The sequence below is a fragment of the Sparus aurata genome, chromosome 8 (assembly GCF_900880675.1).
Source record: "Sparus aurata chromosome 8, fSpaAur1.1, whole genome shotgun sequence".
Lineage (NCBI taxonomy): Eukaryota > Metazoa > Chordata > Actinopteri > Spariformes > Sparidae > Sparus > Sparus aurata.
Genome location: NC_044194.1, coordinates 8,176,048 through 8,199,278, shown reverse-complemented (window position 1 = coordinate 8,199,278; position 23,231 = coordinate 8,176,048). Strand labels below are relative to the sequence as shown.

General features: G+C 44.4%; 1 protein-coding gene across 2 annotated transcripts in view; it reads right to left on the bottom strand.

Moving 5' to 3' along the window:
• wwox (WW domain containing oxidoreductase) overlaps positions 1–23,231 on the bottom strand; it is a 138,084-nt gene that overhangs the window by 97,086 nt on the left and 17,767 nt on the right. For both annotated transcript variants that reach the window (XM_030426105.1, XM_030426104.1), the window contains exon 6: positions 3,053–3,141. In XM_030426105.1, coding sequence (XP_030281965.1) covers positions 3,053–3,141 — 89 coding nt within the window. The remainder of the gene's footprint in view (positions 1–3,052; positions 3,142–23,231) is intronic.

The following is a 23,231-nucleotide window of genomic DNA, read 5'->3' as shown; positions in this document are numbered from 1 at the left end:
GGAAAGTCTGACTAAATTGCTTGGTAGAAGAAAAACATCTGTTAAAAAAAAACAAAAAAAACAACCTTTGTAACCTCCAATTAAACCTGATAAAACAAGATAGAGGCGTAAAACACCGCTGATTCTGTGATGTCGAGTTCTGCTCTGAAATGGCTCTCAGCTTTAAAGCAGGTTGTTTTTGGCCCAGTGTTCCCCTGTCTAATGGAGTGTGAAGTACAGTAACATTGTGCTACACAAGGCAAAACTCTTGGCTCTGTCACCTCAGGCGTGAACTCTTGACCTAACTTTCCAACCTTTTACTGCGGCTGCCGTTTTAAACTACTTCGTCGTGTCGCTCAAGATTTTAAAATGTATTTGTGTCCGTTTTTCGTGTGACTTCGCGCTGTAAAAGGCAGATGGATAAACTCAAAGTCTATCAAAAATGTGTGATCAAAAACTCCAATAAACAACTTTTCACTGGCCGGTCGAGCGATTTTCCCCCACGCAGCTCAGATGGGCCTCCTGTGAGTCTGCTTGTAATGTAAAAGGCCTGTTAATTCAACTGCCCACCAGTTAGTCCCTCTCTCATAAGCTCAGGTCTAATGAATGTCTTTAATAGGCCTATTGCCGAAGTACCACAGTCCCTCTTTCCACATTAAGACCTCACACAACACTGTGTGCACTGTGCAATCTCAGCGCTGGTCAAACGAGGGTGTTAACTACCAAACAGGGAGACATCCGTTTATATATTTACTTTAAATAACCCCCCTGGGTATGACCCCTGACCTCTATGATAATGGGGGCCAGCAGGAAGAGATTGCCTGTGTGTGCTGGGCTCGGACTGCTGGTCATTAACACTGCACTTTATTGGCAACTGGCACTGGCATATACTGTAGGTATGTGTGCACCGCTCATCCTGATCATGCTGCATACCTGTACAGTGTGCAGAAACACAAAAACGACTTGAGTGTTACAGTCCTCCAGAATGCAAAAGGATGGAACAACGGAAGGCTAATGTGATCTGGCTCACATGTATGTACACAGACCACCTACCGAACATAATATGCTTGAAATTACAACCGGATAAATGCGTTTAAAAAGAAGGAAAAAAAAAAAAAAAAATCACAGGTGAAAACAAATTGCATGTGTTAATTACGGACCATTCAGTAGAAATTGTATTAGGGGCATTCTGTCAACGCGGTCCTCCATCAATTACGTCGCGATGAAATTGCACTGCATTCAACAATATCAATATCCAGGTAATTTCATTTCAAAGGACAGGCAATTAAAGCAGAATCGGGGTCAATGGAACACAAAGCAGCGTGAAAGCCACTGACTAAAGCACTTAAAAGCAAGGGAGTGAGAAACGAGAGAAGGAAAAGAGAAAGACTCTGATTACATTTCACCTGTCAATGACACGCTGCAGGAGCATTATTGTGCGTGTGTGTACGAATGTGTGTGTCTGTTTGTCTGTGTTTAAAGAACTGTACGGCGCATGTATGCACAAATGCGTGCGCGTTGTGTGTGTGTGTGTGTGCGCGCGCTGCTGTGTGTGTTATGCCTGAAGACATACGTGCAGTAATAGAGTGGTGGTAGACTCAGACAGCTGCCCAGTGCCATTCACAGCTCAGAGCTCCCAGCCTCCACTCTGCTCTGTTCGCCTTCTGATGAGAATTAATGTACTCTGACGTCCCCTGGGACTCCCCCACTCCCACCCCCCCCACCCTCAACGGCACAGCTAATGAAGAAATACAACCTTGCCAAAATACTGAGGTGAGGAGAGAGAGCGACACAGACAGGGAGAGACTGAGAGACAACATGAGAGAGGGAGGGAGGTAAAGAAATTGCAAAAAGGGATATGCAAAAACAAAAAAAAAACAGGACAAGACTTCTTGGACAGGAGGGTTTAAGAGAGGTGGGTGTACTTCAGTGTGGATGTAAAGGCATAGATGTAAGAAGTATAGGACACAGAGTGAGGGGAAGCCACCGTGAGGTTTGGCTGTGACCCAAGACACGTGTCCTGGATGGCCATACCCTGCCCCAGGGCTGCTGGGGGCAATGACTGCCCTGCCTCTCCCCAAGGGGCTCCCCTGACACCCGCATACAGACAAACACACACACACACACACACACACACACACACAAACACACACACACACACACACACACACACACTCCCCTCGCTTGGAGACCTGCGGGTGGATGAGCAGTATGGATGACAGAATTCATGACCCCAAAAATAGCAACGGTGCGAGCGACCGCAGGACGCAAAACACATGCCGTAAAAGCTGACCACCACAAAATAAAAAAGTGCCATAAAGTCTTGTAGTGCGTTCGACCAATGTCAAGCAAATGGACACAAATAGACACACTCACTCCTGGGACCCGAAGAGTGTCCATATGGTGTTCGTCAGGAAAGTTTGGATGTCCTCGAAGTATGGTGATGAATACAGTGATCGGCCTGAGTGACAGAGCCTGTGTAGTCCTCTTTGTTTTTTATTCATTAGGACCGCCAAGGAGATTTTGTTTTCATCTGTGTCTGTGTATTTGTTGGTTGGTTTGTCAGCAGGATTACACAAAAACTACCGAAAGGATTTCCAAAAAACATGTGAGGAGGACGGCCCCCAGCCCAAAATAGACCCTATTAAATCTTGCTGCAGATCCTGATAAAGGGACGGATCCAAAAAGGTTTTCTGACGTTCTTTATTTAAAGGCGACTGTTGGGCCTTGGAGGAAGTATGCGCTCTAGTATTTTGTTCACTCTTGTGAGAGACGTTGAGAACATCAATTAAAAAAAAAATATTTGCAAATCCTTTTCGATCTCTACTGAATACAGTACAAAGATATTTAATGTTCAAACTGATAACTCCTCAGTCATTCACTTATTCTGTTCTGCAACAAGCAGAGTGACAAAAGCGTTGCCAACTTTCGTGGAATCAGGATTGTAGAGGTTTTAAAGTCTACTCACGTCTTATCCAACTAAAAATTAAGCAAATAATTTGAAGAAAGGCAGAACATATTAGAGATAATAGGACATCTCACATAGAAAATCAACAATTTGGTTTATACTCACAGATTCTTGGCCTTGAAAGAGTCAGCAAACTCCCTGACGCTGCGGAAAGAGGCCAGGTCGCACATCATGGCTTCAACTCTTGCTTTGTGCTGTAGACACAAGAAACACAAGAGTGCGACTGTTATAACCAGCAGCAACAGCAGAGGAACAATCAGTGCGGATTTTGACATCTATTATCATCAAGTCCAGGTTTAAATTATTAAAAAAACGGTGTGAGGTTTCATCCTGTTTGAAGTGCGATTAAACATAAGGATCTAAACATCTCCTGTGTGAATAGTAAAGACGCCTGTGCATCCCAGAAGAGGGAGCGCTCCTCTGAGGTTTCCTCCTTTTGTCCCTTGTAAAAAAGATTCTTTGGGGAGTTTTTTCTCATGTGAATTGAGGGTCTAAAAGGACAAAGGATGTCGTATACTGTGTCATTTGAGCCATCTAAACAAAACTGACTATTCTGATGAAAAATAAATTAAAAAGAGTGTTGACATGTGATCACATTCCCGACCAAAGACTCCTAAAGAACTTCACAGCTTCCGACTGCATGTTCTCATCGCGTGTGTGTGTGTGTGTGTGTGTGTGTGTGCGCAGCTCATCTTACACCATATGCTGGGAGACAGGGGGAGGATAGAAGAGCAGAAGAGAAAGATAAATGACTTAAGAAGTGAATGCATAGCTGCATTTACACACTGAGGAAGACAGGCTAAATATTCATCATCCTCTCCATCCCACTGTGGCATTGTGCTGCAGGGCAGAGGCCTCAGCAGAGACGCAGGCAGGCCTAAAGGAGCATATCTCTTCAATAAGCGTTACGACCAAAGCGCGTCAACTCAGACTCTCTCTCTGTCTTTCTCCTCTGCCTCCTTCCTGCTTTTTCTCTACATCTTTATCAGTACAGGCCCTCTCAACATATAACCCAGGTTCCATCTCCCTTTAACATATGAGCTCACGCGGGACCTCGGTGTACGGGTGCGTGCAGCGTGAACCCGAGGTGCACCATGTTCTGCTCAGGCTCAAATGGTCCATTAGACTCATCCCTCATGCTGGAGAGGGAGAAGGAGTGAGATATTGCTCCCAGGACTCCCAGCTGGCCTCTAGCATCGGTAGCACCAGGTATTCTTGACGCTACCTCTCCCCTTCGTCCTGCCCGCCATCCCCGAGGAACACTGTCAGCTCACATTACACACCGGAAGAGCGTTCAGCATTACGCTCCCTTCCACCGCCACCACCACTGCCCCCCTGTCAGCCTTTTCCACTGATCTGATCTCCAGTCCACGGGCGTCATATGGGAACGTCTTCCCCCTCGGCGCGTCTGCCTCCGCAGAGCCGAGCGTACATGACACTCACAGCAAGGACGCTCCATGGAGCAGCGAGCACAGAGACAACAGGAAAGGGTTAAGAGCGCCTTCTGATGGAAATGTGATTCTTCAGGCATTTTACAGACACCTTAACAGCCCCAGGGCGTATTTATACATGCATACACAGGCACACACACACGCACAACAAATTCAATGTTGTGACTCAAGGGTAAAACCACGCTATCACGCCATTATCTATGCCTGAATTATTCTCTTGATGCTACTCTATACCATTATATGGATGCTATTACAAAGCATTAAAGGGCTGATTATGGCTATTATAGATATGATTATAGGGTACCTGCTTATATGATCTGCACACAGCAGTAATCACAGGTGAGAGGAGACAACTGTCTCATCTAATCGCTTGTATGTGCAGCACTCGCACTCCTGCCCACTTTTACATACAGAAATGCATGTGAAGCAAAAAGGGGTCAGCTGGTCACCAAGTATTCTGATAAAAAAAAAGTGGCCGATAAACTTTACGGTAAGCCTTCAGTTCAATTTCAACGCCGGAAAGATGAGACGTTACTCCCAAACAAGGTCAGAGCAGGCAGCGGCGTGGTAATTAACAGGTCAGCGTAAGGCCTCCTCAACAGGGTAGCCCTCCATGTGTGTATGACCAGCAGAGAAGATGAGAGCAGGTGTCAGCTTGACGAACACATATCCCCTTCTCCAGAGACGGGGGGGCGCAGAACAGGGAAGGAGAGCTGGAGTAATGGGAGACCAGAGGGAGGATGGAGGGGGGGGGTTGAAGGGGGGCCACTGGAGCAAATCCAGCAGGGAGAAGGTGAGCAGCCTGCCCGCCTACCCTCCCCCTGCAGATTGAAGTCTTGCGAAGAAAATAAAGTTTATTGCCTGGAAAGAGGGGGGAAAAAGCATGTAAAAAGCATTAAAGCGATGGAGGTGAACAATTAGACAGATGGCCAGGTTTTGGAAGGAGAAGAGGAGAAAAAAAAAGGGGGTAGAAAAAGAGAGGAAGAACGCACAGACGCAATCGTTCAGGGTTTTTACGAGGACCCTGACAACTCCTGGTCTCTTCAAGGGCGAAGGAAAAGTGAGAGGCAGCGAAGCCTCTCTGGTTAACTCCAGAGTAATCGCTGAGTGTGCAACACCACAGAGCTCGGCTCGGGGTGACAGAGCTCACCGCCCCCAGCTACACACAACCTATCGCTCCAGCTAAACGCAAAAGGCTAATTATGAATGAAACACGCGTGTAAATAAGCTTGGAAACTAAAAAAGCGTGGCCATCGCGCGTCCGTCTTCGTGACCGCGCAAGAGCCGCCAGATCGGGGCGAGAAATCAGCAAGGTCACCACGATGATAACTTGCGCGTCAGATCCATCAGCCCTCCATCTCCTGCCGCCACCTCTCACCTTTCCTCCAGCCGTCAACCCAATAGAACAGCTGTCTGTAACATGACGACGACCTTTACAACTTTCAGGAGGAAGAAGGGAACCGAGGATGGAGAGAAGTGATCGATTGAAGGAAGTTGGCCTCTGCAGAGGTTCCCCTCATCTCTCCTGGAGTTTTCCACGTGTGTTGGGCGGAGTGACATGTGGTCATTGCTGTGGGGAAAGATGGAGCAGGGGGATGGAGGGGGGGAGAGCCCTAATACAATTATAACTGGGGCCATCCAATCCAATAAAATGAAGAGGTATTAGAGCAGGGGAGCCCCATCCTGTTCAATAAGAGACTGGACCACTCTACTAACTCTTAAAACACACACATGTAGGCATACCCGCACGCACACACACAGGTACACACACTTCGCTGACCCCTTTAATAGCATAGCAGCCACCCCTAATGGACGCAAGCAAGTGGAACCGCCAAATAATACACTGTCTTAATGCACTAGGCTCAATCTCATCCCCCCCTTCTCTCTCTCCCGTATCCTTCTCAGCCTTCCCTCTCACACTTTAACCCCTGTTTCCATCTTCCCTCACCTCCTGCTTCCCCCTCACCACCTCGGCTCCTCTTATAGATCACCAACGCGGGGACAACACTTACGAAATCAAAAGCAGCCCCATATATATGAAACACTTACCCTGCAGACCCCGGTTAACACCCCAGGCATGGAGAAGGATGGTTAAAGAGTGACTGAGGAGAGACAAAAAGTGCACTCGCTCTGCTCCCGCTGAATATGAGATATCAATATAAGGCAGCAGCACTAAATGACTGTATTTTAACCAGCAGGTGCGGAGGTAAGGTGTTGTAATGGCGGTGAAAGTGAACGAGCAGAGAAGACACCATGTGAAAAGGGCACCTTATAAAAGCAATTAGAGAAATGACTTTGAGCCCCTCTTCTTGCTCCGTAGATTAGAACAGGCCTCGGAGGGAGGAACACAGAGGAACTCGCAGATCTCTGTGACCTTGTCCGCAACACGCCACACTAAATTGGTCATCAGCTTTTAAGACTGTATTTTATCATAGATATATATTTTTAGCAAAAAAGAAAAGGAGAAAAGGGAGGAGGGGGGTGGAGGGAAACTGTGGAATGTGCCGGTCGTATATCATCCTGTCACAATTATGACGTTTGTTCATAAATACCAACCAATTTCCTCTCCACCTGGCTAAGTCACATGCGCCCCGCGCTTACGCACGCGCCATACCCCAACAAAGAAATATGGACACACACCACGTGCGGCTGAACGCACATGCACGCCGCAAATAAAGAAACAGACACATCTGGCTGAGCGCCCTACCACAGGTCTGAGGACTGACCTCCACCCACAGACAAAGAGACTGAACGCACGCTCAAACATGCATCCGAGCGCCTAACACACAAATGAACGCGCGCGCGCTCTGCACATTTCAAACACGCGCAAACAAACAAACAAATGTGCACGCACATACACGTCCACTCGCTCGCTGACATGCACACACACTGCAATTAATAGGGAGGCAGGTCTCTGGTGAGGAAGAGAAAGTGCCTGTTCAGCACATACAGGCAGAATATGCAATTTCCTCCAGTTAAGTCTGTATTAAATTGATTTCTTCTTTCTCTGACACGGACTGGGTTTTTCCCCCCCTAATGAAAGCTGGATAATCTACAGGTTTTCCCTTTCCTGAAATCAAGTTACAAATCAAGCAATTGCAGGGGCAGATATGGGAAAGGTGAAGGAAGGACATGGGATGATTTTCCAGATGAGAAACATGGAGAATGAGGCACAAACGTGCTGATACTCTCAACACGGACATCAGGGGCACCTCTCTCGCACGCACGCACACACGCACGCACGCACACACACACAGTCACACACACACACACGCGCACACACAGTCACACACGCACACACACACAGAGTAAAGGCCAGGCCTCAGTTAAGTGCTTGCTGACATCTCCGTTCGGTGAGGTACTAAGGCTACTGCAGGCCATGTTAGTAAACACAGCATTAATGAGTGTAATTAATGAAACACATTAATTAGTAAGCACTTCAATCAGTTAATCACTCAGTCAAACCTGACAAGGAGTCATGTGGAGGCGGCAGAGAAACACTGAGCATGCTGAGAAAAACAGGAAGAAGAAAAAAGGGGAAATGATTACAAAGATCCTGTGGTTTTTATTTTTATTTATTTACTTCAGGCAGGAGAAAGTAGTGATGTCATCATATAAGAATACTCCATTCTAGCTGTTCAATCAAAAACAGACTTATGCTAATGTGTAATTGAGTTCTAACAGCAATTTGTACTTTAAATTAAGAAAAAAGTACTCATTATGCATAATTGCATTTTGTATTACAGAGTTATTAATGTTGATGCATTACAGTGTAGGCAGAATTTTTTATTTCTCAAGTATTCTATATACTGCTGTGTCGTGAGGTGTTATAGTCTATATGCTCATTATAGTTGTTTTATCATAAAGGGCACACACTGTAGTTTTTGAGAAGACATTTAAACTAAGAATTTTAATATTTACAATGTTAACACGGTAATAATACAAATTCTGAAATATTTATTTTTCTATAACTGAATAAACAAGCTGTCCCCAGAACACTGTTTGAAGCTAGAAAGGTGGCAGGGTCCGCCACATATAAACAAAGTAAACTTGTGTTTTCCTTTAAAGTCAGTTTGTTTATTTAGTCAATAAATATCTTTCTCTTCTGATTAGAGTTTCTTACCCAAAACTTTGTAGTGAACCTTTAATCTACAATGTAACTTTAGATTTTAATGGACAAAATACATTTTGTGAAATAACAGTGCATTACTACTGTAATGTAGTGGAGAAAAATCATCCAACTGCATCAAATGAAAACAAATAAACTACAAGCACAGTAATTAAGTAAATGTACTTTTCACCACTACATGTTTACAGACTAGTGTCAATCAGAAAACCATGCAAAAAATATCATTACATTGAATTTTTTTGGAATTAAATAAATACATGACAGTAAGTATAAAATGATCATGTCAAAATCCTGATAACTTTATCATCTTTCACTCTGTAATATTCATTATTGCTGTTATATTTCAACTAAAATCAAATTCACAGATTGAGAGAACAATATGAACAACAATAAGGATGTCTCCAAAAAAATCTACAATTGATCAAAAGCAAAACATTTAAAGGAGAGTTGATTCCAGAGTGTGAGTGTGACAAAAAAAAGTCTTTATATAGAGACTTTATATCGCGGGTGAACTGAAACCCATTAAGAATTTCTTTACCTTTCAGAAGAGACAAAGACGGGTCAGAGAGAGAGAAAAAAATAACGATGGAGAGATGGAAAAAGAAAGAAAGAGAGCGAGAGAGTGCGAGAGGCCGACACGCAGAGGAAGAGAGCGAGAGAGAGACAGAGATGGGAAATGAAAAGGACAGGGCGGTCATCATAATTGCAGAGTTTGCTTTTCGGATGCAGACAGACCAGGGCCATGGGGCCTGAGGCAGATATCAGATTCCACACAAAACGCACACATACACGCGCACATACAAACTTACACATGTGCCCCTACATACCAACACACACACACACACACACACACACACACACACAAGATATTCCACAGCCAGCCTGGGTTATTTTTGATCAAGGCGAAGGACGGCGATATCATTTCTAAAGTGTTGTGTGTTCTCTAATGGATAAAAGTGTGAGATGAGACGGTGACATCCAGCTTTCAATCCTAACAATGTTATTTTATAAACCTGTTTCTTTCTATCCATCTGTGTGTGTGTGTGTGTGTGTGTGTGTGTGTGTGTGTGTGCGTGTGTGTGTGTGTGTGTGCGCGCGCGTCACTGCCTCTCCTTCACTTCTCCCCTTCTTTTTCCGTCCAGCAAGAGGCCTGATCAGATTTACATTAAAAAGTGATGGAGATTTAAATAACGTGTCTATGTTCTCAGAAAGACATTAAGAGATTTTCATCTTACTCTCCTCTTCCTCCCTCTGTCTCTCTTCCTCTCCATTTCCTCACCCTCTCCTGCTCCTATCTCCCCCCCACATCTCACCCACTCCATCTCCGCCAGATTCGCAGACAGTGCACATTTTCCTGCATGTCTTCAGTGTAACCGATACCCCTAACAACCAGGATTTTAATGCGATCCATATTGCCCCCTAATATTTCAGATCTCAGAATAAGCACTGGCAATTACATATTTACACCCAGCTTATTTTGCAATTCTGCGCGGGGACTTTAGTGTTGGGCCGAACGGCACACGCAGACTTAGGTGCTGATTATGTTGTGGTTCAGATAACAATAAAGTCGCCGGGAAAACTCCTAGACCCTGTGCACTTATACTCCATACACAACTTTTCTATTTGGGAGGGCGTCAGCAATAAAGCTCAACACTCGCTCAAGTACAAAATAATGTGTTCTTTTCAAGTGCGGCAGTAATGTGATTGCTTTATCTAAACCTGCTAGTTTTACACTGTTTAATTTCTCCTGAAACACTCGTGCCTCGTATCATCTGGCTATCCGGAGGGGCTGGGAGGGAACCAAACACACTCGCAGGAGATGCACGCGTTTACACGTGTGTACACTGTTGTAGTGAACACACATCGCCGCGCAGAGATGATAAATTAAGCTCCTTTGATTTGGTTACGCGAGCTCTTTTTGTATCAGCCTTATAAAAACATAACATAATTGAATAAGAAAAGAATCTGGCAATTAAGAAACATGCAGGCCTTTGATGTGAGTAAGTGTATAATAGGCCTTTTGATGAGGGAGTGTTTTACACTCCGCAGGGTCTGGTGTGCACTTTGATTAAAAGCTCTTTTGTTTGGCAATATTCTAAACTGCTTACCATTTTCCAGTGTCACAATAGTTTAGCTTGGAAATACAAGAGATTTTGACTTTTTTTTCTCTCTGCTCTGTGGGATATCGTCTCCGGTATTCAGTTGCACGGATGTGAATTCACGATACAAGTTGAAACAAAATGAGTGAATGGTGGAGCGACCTGTGATACAATGATCAAGAAGGGGGAAATAAAAGAGGGGAAATCAAATGCTTAACAGTGTCAAACTCAGAGCAAAACAATAATTCAGGGGTGTAGATGAAGTTTATTTGAGATTTGATTAATTAGCATTCAAAAATGTAAGTGATTGATGGTTTCCTAGTAATTGCAAGTTTTTTTGTTTTGGCAAATTATTCTGTACCACCTTTTCTTGTGCTGAAGTAAACCATTATTTTTTTTTTCTTTGTGTGGATGAAGACGAAGCTTCATTCATTGTAACCCTACAAGAGCTGCAACTTATGATTATTTTCATTGTCCTTTAATCTGCTGATTATTTTCTTGATTAGTCGATTAGATGTCCAGATTATTAAATGTCAGAAAATTGTGAAACATTTTCGTTTTAATGTTTCCCAGATGTCTTGTTTTGTTCACAACCCAAACATTCAGCTTAAAGTCATAGAGGAGAAGAAACCAGAAAATATTCACATTTAAGAAGCTGTTATCAAAGAATGTTTTTCTTTAAAAAATTCCTCAAACCAGTTCATCGATTATCAAAATAGTTGGCGATTAATTTAGATGACAGCCTAACAATTAATCAATGAATCGTCGGAGCTGTTATGGTAATTATCTTGTTCATAAACACATTCATTACCACCAACTGTAGCTGTTCGAGCACCATTTACATGATCTACCCTGTCTGTTGATAAGGTCATGTGGTTTTGCATTCTGTTACAGCGTTACGCACATTTGAATAATAGGATTCTCATCATGCATCTTTAGCCCCTTGTCGCCTGATAATAGCCTGAAAGACTCTCGTTGAGCGGCGTAATAAATGCACCATGTGACCTCGGCAAAGGTCGGGGGTCAGCGAGCCGCAGATTGTCAACGGAGCGCCGGCCTGACAGAGAATAAATGACGCCTTGTAAACAAATTGAGTTATTGCTTTAATTCATGCAGTCTGATTAAATTTGCAGAGAGAGGAGTCCTTCACAGGGGAACAGAGGAGCAAAGGAATGACAGCGAGGAGGAAGGGAAGAAGAAGAAGAGGTGGACGGCGGGACGTGGACACGCACCTTCTCCCTCCGTCCCGCGACATCTCTGGCTCCACTGAAGGAGAGTAACCACATTAAACAATCCCGATCATCTCACAGGACCGTGCAGACAGCGAGTCTTCCTTTTGTCTATCGGCTAAATGTAATAAGGTTGTGTTAAATCGAGTTGGGCCGGGCCACCGGGCTGACTTCCTGCCCTGGCACGAAGTGAGTGACAATAAGCAGGAGACAGATCTGAATTTCATAAACTGATACACAGTCTACAGTTTGTCTGTTGCATAAACATTTTAAGAAGTTTAGGCAATCAAGAAAGAAAAGAAGACGTGCACCGGGGTAAAACCAGACAGAGCCTAATTAGGCAGCAGCTGGGGACTGAGGATGCTTAAATCTGAAGAAATCTTTGAAGGAATTTGTGTAAGCTTATTGTAATGGGCAAATGGGATAGCCCGTCTCCTATGGTAGATCCCATGAACCTAAAACACCCTGAATGAAACATCAGTATTAAGTTTGGTCTATCACCCAAAGCTGCATTAGGTCTCTCCTCAGTTTGCTCCTTAATTCCATCCGAGTAATCCCACATTATTGCCCTCTAACAGTACCCTAAACGGAGAATAAAAAGTTTGCTCCCCTCTAGCAGTGTATTACCAGGAAACAACAGGCCCTCTCCTCATTAAGTTATAGATATAAATGCTCCAAAGCATGAAATTACCCCCGAGCCTCCCTCTCCAAATAACCTGGTTTGCAAACAAATGATCCGAGCACAAGCAGTAAAAGGCAGATTATTAAAATAATAGGAGGGATTTAAATTTGCATCCACAGAACAATTCAGCAAAGGACTGTGCAATTACTCCTCCCCCTCCTCCTCCCCTGTTCACTCCACCTTTCTACTGGCGAGCCGAGTCCCTCGCACTTTATTGTGTCCATCTGTTCTTTCTGAGAAACAGAGTTTGGCATCTTCACACGCGTCTGCATGTGCGTGTGTTCAAGTGGTCAAACGCAGGAGTACACACTTCATCTGGTCGTGTCTGGTTATTTCTTACCTTAATCAAAACCCCTATCTATTTACATGCTCATACCGTCTTATTCCCTTCAGCCCACACCCTTATTTCTCCACCCTTATCTTACACTATGATAAATATCTAACTTTATACTGAGACAATAACAGTCCCTCCTCCTATGCTGGAGTAAATGGGGAGCGATGAGAGAGGGAGGTGAACAGGAACGGACAAGGCAAAGGGTGCTCAGGTCTGCATTACCTCTGAGTTATGGCCTCCATTTGCATCTCAATCAGCCTCTTTGGAGAGCCCACCACCTTGGTAACCGCCCCATCACACCACAGCCACCCCGGGTAATCAGGGAGATTTAGTGGGACTGGCAGCCTACCGTGGGCACCCCCTGGCTGGGGCTCGCAGCTCATTCCCAGCCCCTGGTCTCGCTAAGGGCCCTCTGGGCCACATCCAAACACAGGAGAATGGCAGCACTTAACAAGACTGAGGAAGACCAAAATAGATGAGCAGCAGGAACAGGCCATAAAACAGAGGGAAAACAAAGCACCTGAGTGATTGTAATAGATGTTCCAGTGTAGATGTCTGCATACTGTTCTGTTATTGCTGCCTCATTATAGCAGCAGGAAAAAAAAAAGGAAAACAAAGTTGAACTTGTGACCTTAGGTGAGAACATTTTATCTCAGAGTTGATGATGGCACTGACACCATCCCACTGCTCCCCTGCAGCAAAAACAGGCTCGCTCCAACATGTAATGGGAGGAAGTGCACCCACAAACACAAACACGCACACACACGCACACAGCTGCATGGTGTGATTTGCAGATAGTGAATGCTCCACTTGAGAGTTGCCTCTCTAGTTAGCGCTGTCTCATGGCTGAACCCCACTAAGGTATTATTACCTACACTCAGCCCTATTGATATTGTGACTCCAGCATCTGTTCACCTCCTTGTTACCGCCTGGACTCCAGCACAGCATCCTATCTGCCTGTGTGCATGGCGTGTGTGTCTGTTCCTGTTTGTTTGTGTGTGTGTCCCAGACCTCTGGGGTAGAGAGTAGTCACTGTGCGCAGTAGAAAGTGAGAGGCTGAGGAGGCTAATGGAGAAACCCTCGACACACCAGGGGCCTAATCAACTGCGAAGGACGCCTACCCTTAGCTCCAAATCTCTAACAGGAACGCGCTCCAGCCTCTCTTCCTCCCTCTAATCTCACGGATACTCTAAACTCCACACAGCCTGCACCGATGCCACGTTGCACTTTGTAAGCAAAGCTCGTGGAAAAACAACAATAAAAGAGAAGGCAAGACTGGAAAGCGAACTTAAGCTGCAAACACAGATGGCTCAGGTGAGCGGAGGAAAACAGAAAGGAAACAGGAGGAGAGTGAGGCCCGAAGATGGAGAGACTCCGAATGAGGAGCTGAGTTTCAGCTATCAGAATCAAATATTAGCGGGGAGAAAAAACCGGGGAGTGGGCAACATTAATCAAAGTGTTCACCTAGTGGGCAGCCATATGGCAGATCAGCACGCCAACAGTGCAAACTTGCTGATCTTCAGTAACGGGGTGCAATTAATTCCACTGGCTGCATTCATCTCTCCCTCACACACTGAAGGAAGGGAGGTAAAAGACGGGGAGAGAACAGAGGAGGGTTTGTTATGACTCTTTACTCTTCCTCCTCAACTCTTTCTCCTCTTTCTCTCGAAGCAGAGGAATCAAACCCGGGTGATGAATGAGGTGGACACAAGGGCCTCAGGTAGCTGCTGTGGCGACGGTGGGGGGAGTGATGGAGGGTGGGACAAGAAAAAGTGGAGAAATTAGGAAGCTGGGAGAGGAGGAGACAGCGGTGGGGAGGGGGGGATGAGTTTATCCGCAGAACTTGGCAAGTTGCGTGAAATTGCCTTAAAATCTATATTTATGTGTTTATTTTCCCCATCAATTTCCATTTCCTAAAGTTCACAGAGAAAAGTGCACCAACAACATCTACAAAATGACAAAGTCAGAATGCCGTGCTATTTATATCAAACCACCCTAATGAGTGTATGGCACGCACAATACCACTGGTCAAAAAATAGCCTCATAAATTCGATGTAAATCCCATTATCTGGCCCACATAATAGCTATTTATACACAAGGCTGCGCATATAAAACACTGTCTATGAACGCTTTCCAACTTTCCGGAGAAATCATTGTGGTGCCCATAAAATCATTAAAAGGTGACAGAAAAACGTTGCGTTGTTTGCATGAATTTGTCGACAGAGTTGGAATGAAAGTTAGCACTCTTGGCATCAACATGAGGCACAAAAAAAAAAAAAATAAGATTAACACAATCTCAGTAAATCTGGGCAGAAGTCTCTCTGTAGAGATTAAACCAAATACAGTGTTTTTATCAGATATCAATTCATTAAAATGTAAATTAAAAGAGCAAACATGATAAGTGACGTCACAACGTCACTATGAATCATTTCTTCTGCAGCTGGATGAAGAAACGAAGCTTTTATGGGAAAAGATGGTCAGCGTTGAGAGTTTACTTGGCGAGTAGTAGACACAACCTGACCACACACACAAACACACACACAGCTCTCAAACCTCTTCTGGTTTTATGTAAAATTAGCGTCTCCCCAGGCTCTTAGCACAAGCTCATCTCCATTAGACGCAACCTAGTAAAACTGACTCCTGCAAATGAGTTGTGGATATGCGTTCCCTCGGCCCTCTCATCTCTCCCATCCATACAAATACGCTGCCATCTTACGTCCCTATCTCCATAAGTCAGCTCATCCCATAGGCCTAGTCACCATACCACCCATACCAATATCATAAATGACTGTGGGGGAAACCTTCATTAGGGCAGCAATGCCCCTCCACCCCGCTAATCAGGGCATTTTCTTTGTGCGCATTGGGATGCTGCTTTATGGCCCAAATGGGGCTCCGTTAATGAGGAAGTACACATGTCTCCATTTCCTGTCTCGCCAGGTCGGCAGTTCCTGTATTTGGCCCCATTATAATCACAAGGCTTTTTTAATGAGCTGTATTCATCTTGGTCATGCATCAAACACCATGCAGACATATACAATAACAGGATAAATCAAAGGACATACAGAACTAATAACACTCCACTAAAAACACTATGATACAGCGATGCAGCTACCCAATCGCCAGAGTAAAATGTTGGCATTTTATGTTTCTGCAAAACATGCATAGGTTCAAATTTGCATATCATGCGAACCATATTGACATTTTTTACAGTTTGTGGCATTTGACGTTCACATTACATGTATATGAGCTGACTTTCATGTCAGTAGGTGGAGGGAATGGTGGTAGTGTTACAGCTGGGCGAGACAGCTGCCACGCCAGAGACCGTACTTCGAGCCAGCATTTCAATATTTGTAAGCATGACCCACTCAATATTTTTAATGAAAAGACGTCCGGATATTTTCCAGCCATTTTCATGGCAAAAGAAGATTTTTAACAAGACTGCTTCCACACCAAAGTGTACTGTTCAAAAGAGCGTTTCAACACTTGTAACAAGATTTAATTTTCCAGCCATGTGCATGACAAAACCAGATAGTTTTGTTAAGACATGAGGACAATTTCCAGCCTTGCTCGTGGAAACAATATCTGGTACTTTTAACAAGACATCAGCCATGCCAAAGTCCACTTTCACAGATAGCATTACACATTTGTAAGCGTGAAACCTGCTGGATGTTTTCAATGAGACGTCGGGACATTTTACAGCCATATTCGTAGCAACGCAACCGGATATTTTTGACAGATGTTGAAACATTTTGCAGCCAAAAATTACAGAACTTTAAAAGATATGTTTGTGGCGACCCAATTAAGCCAAGACGCGATCCTTTCATCAACCTGAACAAGCGGTTTATGCGTAATCCTAGCACAGCGTTGTTGCAACACAACTTTAAGCCTAAAGCAGGATAAAGGAATGTTATGTTGCAAGATAAATAAGGAAAGTTTCAACATATCAATGGTGTACGGTAATTTACATTTGCCACATTTATTCTGGTGGTTGGGTTGACGCAGCTTATCACCAACCTTTAGAGATGTGAGGAGATAAATTACAAAATGAGTGTCAGGAAAGATATTTACACGTCTTCATCCCTCACAAACGGGTGCTGAACTATTCAGTGCACTCCAAGCAACATGAGTTTAAACCCACATGATGACAGCTGAATCACTGCAATGTCACAGTAAATTCTGTTACAACGTCCCCACGAACTCCACTTGCTTTTTTTAACGTCCTGCTCTCGGCCCGCTCATTCTTCTCCCACCCCTTCTCCACACCTCTGATCTTTCCCTGTCCCCGTCTTTCTTTCCCTCCATCATCCTCTCTTCACTCCCAGGCCTCGTTGACATTAACCTGGAGCACTCGCATTTTCCCATGGTTCTCCATGTTGCTCTCCACATGTCAGAGCGGGAGGCTTTATGGCCCACATCCATCAGCGTCGCATGCCAGGATTTATGGGTGATGGAGTCCAAACCTGATCGCTCTGAATCAGTCTTACTGCAGACGACCCCTGGGCCGCTGTGGGATGTAATGGATGAGCATCCTTGCCCCCCCACCCCCACCTCCCCTCACTCTCTTCTCCTTCCACCTCCCTCCTCACCCAGACTCTGCACTCCTCGATTCATCTCTCACGGTTTTTCCTGCCCTCTGCCCATCAGTCCAGTCCTCTCCCTTGCCCTGGCTGGCTCGTCTTGGTCAATCATTTAAACCTAATGGAGATTTGGCTACCAAAAATTAATGAGGAAGACTCACTCAAGGAAAATTCCAAGTGCACGTGCACCAACATACACTCACACAGGCATAAGCTCATCACTCATTGCTCTGTGTAGGGTTTTATTTGGGCTAATTTATCATGACACTGTATTAATAGGCAGCGGTGCCCTTCAGAGGAGAGATGAGAGGCACCAATTAACACGGTTTCCCTGCCACACACAGACCTGTAGGAATGACAAAGGTCTGTCAAATTACTCTGTCCTGTTGCAGCTCTCTGTGTTACAGAACATCGCTGCAAATGACGAGGGAGACGGAGCTCAGCGCACCATCACACTGAGCTGAATTAGATCGAATATATTTTCCAGACTTTCTGAACGGGAGCTTTGTACTCCTCCACCTGCTCTCTGAAATCCCAAATCTTTACATCTGACTGAGTCCACTAAGCCGCATCAATTGTCAAGCTTTCTATGCTCGCAATGCACATGTGCAGTGTGTGATTATAACAGCGGCAGGCGCACATTTTGAAATTCTCCGACGTTTCTAAAACAACGGGGTTGATTTTGAGGTAAACAAAAGCAGAATGTAAACTGGAACGTAACCCCACAAAGTAATTAAGCATGACACAGTCCTTGGTCTTTATAATAAACCTCGGTTACCACTGCAGGTACCGAGCTAGTAAGCTGGACATGGTAAATTCTCATTTTACTTTAAGGCACACTAACTTAAACTTACGCTTGAGTACTTTTGCTCTTGGAAAGGCTATTACCACAGCCCCATGAACACCACTTGGGGAAATTTCCTAAGCTTTACAGGACTGCCATGCACACATATCATTGCTATACTTTCTTTTGACATTTGTTGTTCAGAGATGCAGTACTGTAAATAGTCAATTAATTAAACCGCGCTTAAAAGTTAATTGTCCGTTCAGAAGTAACAACACAATCGATCGGACAGCACTCGTGGAAGAAAAAGCTCAAAGTTTGAAACATCAAATCATCCAACACCCATCAATCAGCTGAGTCCCTGTAGTCTACAGTCCATACACTACAGTGCAGTGACTGAGGGACTTAGAGGTTAAAGGTCAAACTGTGGTCAATGGTTTACAGCAGCTGTTATTACAGTTATTTGATATATTTACCCAACCTGCTCACCTTCTAACCTGCCTCTATATAGAACTGTTATCTAAAAGCTGTACAGTGAACACACACCCACACACACGCGCCTTTCTCAGCTGGAACATGTGAAATAATATTGCCCTGCGGCCCCCCAAACAGGTCTGTACCCTAATAAAGGCTTTACACCATGAAAGAAACACAGTGGGGCAGCTCCGACACCTCTGAGCCTCCCTCAACACACAAACACACACACATCCACACACACATAGGGGCTGTGCCTGGTCACAGGTCAGGAGAGCCTGTAGCTCTCTGTGGTCCAGGGGAGCAGAGCCGCTTGAACCTGTAATATGCTCCTCTCTCCCCTGGTGCCACTTGTTGGGGTTTTAGTGCAGAGGAAATTACACCTGCTCTCTAGCCTGAGACCGGCACCGACACACACAGAGACCACTGAGAGCTGGAGATTACACACTCACACACACACACACGTACACAGGTACACCTGAGTGGAGGGAGCATCACATGTGTGGGTGTGCATGTGTGATGTTGCTTTTATACCCCAACACCAGTGATCAACACAACATTTTATAGGAGTGCTTCACACACCATTAAAACACTGATACCGTTTTTCAAAGTATGAGCAGCTCAAATAGCAATAACAGATTAACAGCCATGCTACCATTCAACAGCTCGGTGCACGGAAAGAATCAAGACCGTGACCATCAGAACACAGTACGCAGGGCGTGAAAATAAAATAAAACAGTGATTTACTCCCTTCTTCTACACAAGATCAATCTGGTGCAACAAAGTTGTGTAAGATTAGGACGCATTATGCTGCTAATACTGTTCTGTAGGCCTCGTCATTTTGCCAATGTGTAGGCTTAATCACTGGTTAGAGGGGGAGGCCGCTTCATCATCGAAATGTTCAGCTAAAATGAACACAACATCTAGCCTACTCTGCAAGTCAAATGTGAGCTGAGAGATAATCATTGATATGGGGCGGCAGGAGAGAATGAAACTAATAAAAAGGCAGTGTATCAAAGTATCGCAGTTAAGCATTAGTCACGTGAGGGCAACTACGCCACAACTCTGCTGTTCTCTAAATGAATCCCCCTCGTCCCATGCTTGATTTATGGACCTGTAAAAACACACGTTGTTTTTAATCTACTGCTGCCTGAATCTGCCCCTCTAATGAAATGTGGATCTGTGTGTGTGTGTGTGTGTGCGCGCGTGTCTGTGTGTGTCCCAACAGTGAGCGTGTGTGTGTGTGTGTGTGTGTGTGTGTGTGTGTGTGTGTGTGTGTGTGTGTGGTGTGTGTGTGTGTGTGTGTGTGTGTGTGTTTGATAATGATGTATGGGCTGAGGTCTGATTCTTTGAGCATGAATTTTCTCTCTGATAAATATGCATTCAGTTACACAGACTGATTAAGCTGTAAACCAGTGTTAACTCTGTGTCAAAGCACATACAAACACACACATATACATGCATACAACTTCCCAGAAAAAATAATGATGGCAGTGCCTGGGGCACGATTGTTTGGATGCCTGGAGCGGTTCACTGATATCATATCCATGAAACCTGACTGCAGAGGATATCCTATAAATACAAGACAAGGCTCAGAGACACAGCCCTATCAGCAAAAGCCACAGAGTTACACAGTCAAGAGTGATTTGCAAAGTCCTGCACCAAAATCATATATACTGATGGTCAAGTAAACATAATACAAATAAAACCCTACATACACTTTATAGACTAAAGTTCAAAAGTTCAAGAGGACTACTAGAAGGTCCTCTTCACAAAGAGATAATATTTCATATGAAGAATGTTGTATATGGAGAACAAAACACATCTGAAAGAAAAGAAAGAGACAAGGTTACCTCTGAGCAACAGTTAAACAAGAATATGTGTAAGAAAAGAGGGGAAAAAAATTAAGTTTAGCATCAGCTTAGCATCGTTGTTTTAGCAAAGATGTTCTTAATAATAGACAATAGATAGACTAACCCTCTCTAAGTCAGGAGAGCCCAAACTTTTATCCTTGAAGGGCCAAAATTAAAACTTTAAGGTGGGCCAGGGGCCAAAAGAGAACCGCTACTGCACAGCTGACTTACTGTGGAAACTGTCACTTTGCCCACCGTGCTCAGATTATGTAAAATACGCACTTGTTTAAAGGGCAGTTTCTAGCATGCAAAAAAATAAAACACCATAAACAGCATAACAGGTTAGGGTTAGAAATATGGTAATATCAGATGAACATACTTCAGACTGACAAATCACAGTTTAAACCTGTTCAGTCCAGCAAATGAGCTCAATTCAGACGGCCCAAAGAAAAGCTGTGTCTTGACAGTATTGACCCCTTTCATACAAAACTTAAGGGACATCAGCTAAATGGAAGTACTAATCCTTTATTTATTCTTCATGTGGGGTCAAAACTTTTTACAATGTAACTTCGTACATTTGGTGTTTGACTTACAGAAGTATTTCTTTGACATAAAAATAGCCATTATTGAAGAAAAAGAAGAGAACATATATAACAGGTGATCCCAAATGTGAAAAGTGGGAGTGTACTGATGTGGTTTTTGCTTTTAAAAGTCACATTTTGCTTTGAAAAAGCCCGTTTTCATCTTCATTTTGTGTTTGCCAACAAACACTTCCATCCTTATTACGTTCACAACCACATCACCCAGATACCACACGTTTCTTTCAGAGAGAGCACTCGACTACAGAGAGCTCTGCGGCTGTTATTCTTGATCGGGCTGACATTGAAATTCGTGACTTACAGTGTCAGAGTGGTCGGACGTGGCAGCCGTTGACTTGTTGTGACGCACTTGTCTGTTCATTAGCCGACAATCCCTCCCGTCCTTTACAACAAAAACAAACTGACAACAGGGTACATGCGTGCACACTTTCCCCTTCCTCACATGTGAAACACAAGCGGACATGTAGGGCATCGGACGCACACACGCACACACACTCATTAGGTTCCCTTCTCATGTCTGAATATACTCTCGTGAGTTATGAAAGATGACGAGAGACAGCATCAGACAATTTAAATCTCACAGAGACATCAAACACAGAATTACATCTAATTAGCCTACTGCATCTCCTATGAACTTTATCACAGCATCTGAGAGCCTGTGCTCATTTCATACTGCGCTAAAGATGCTAAAAGAGCTTGGGGTAATACCAGATAAATGTTATAGCCACTTGCCAGATGGTTTTCCACATTCAACATTACTATGTTTGCTTGTTTGGCAGACATCAACTGAGCCCGAGTCCATTTGGCTGCAGCTTATTACAACTGGCGCATCTCCTGATTTAAAACATTACAGTGTGTGCTGGACCTGTCTCTCTGTGGTCAGCACTTCTCAGACTTCAATAAAAACATTCTCGGCTGGCAGAGAGAGAGAAAGAGGGGAGAGGAAGAGTGAAAGAGATCCAAGCAACCTCTCACCTCTCTCATCATAAGAAGCCCTCGTCCCAGGGCTATGAGCCCTCCTTCAGAGGGGCGAGTGAAAGAGTGAGGGATGAGAGTCTGTCAGGTTCAAACAACAAAGATGGGCCGCCTTACACATCCTTCCTCAACCTGTCCCCTTCAGTGGCAGTGACATCACTTAAATCATTTAAATCCTCCCCAACATGACCTATGGCAAGTGACCCGTCATTCTAACGCTCACACCTCCGTGTGAGACGACTGCGGAACTGCTTATTTGGCAGAAAATACCACCCGGCTAACTACGTGATTTATTCAAAATTATTCCTCCGCGGTGCTCCTTCACACAGAGCGTTCGCCCATAGTTCACTGTGGTCCAGGCAATTAGGAGCAGGCCACACCTCTTCAGGAGACAGAGCACCTGGCTATTGCAGACAGACATAAGGAGGAGGAGAGCCGAGCGGCGCACAGCTTTTCACGACGGGCTGGAATAACTAAGCAGCGCGGTGAGGGCTGAGTGAGGGAGTGAGGAATGCAAGCCAGGCACTTTAGGATTCATTTAGGTTCCCCCATCTCCCTGGTCACTTTATTAGCAGTCTGGGAAGAGTGATGCATGTCCCAAAGCTATGCAAAATGCATAATCAAGCATTTAAATACACACCATGTGAATGGCCAATGTGCATGGACGGGCACGTACGTGTGCACGAGTACTGTACTTGTATGAGGGTATCACATAGATACACACACACACACACAAACACACACACACAAAATGCTTACCACTGTAAAACCTCAAGGTATTACTCTTATGTACTCTTACAAGTTTATACTAACAGTCTATACTTCACAAAGCCCCCTTTAGTATTCCCTCAAGCTGCATTGTAACCGTCACCTGTGCAATGTAAAGTTGCCTCAGTGGTACATTACAGTAAATCCTATTGTAGTTGCCGAGCTCTCTGCGGTCGCTCGTTGGAGGAATCAGAGTTGGAGAAATTTGAGGAGAGAGGGGTTTCCTCATCACATTTACATATCCTCATTCCATCCATCCATTCTGCTCTCTTCAAGCCGATGTAGACTGTAGTTGGGGGACGTGGGACCTTTTTTATTCCCAGTCTGCAG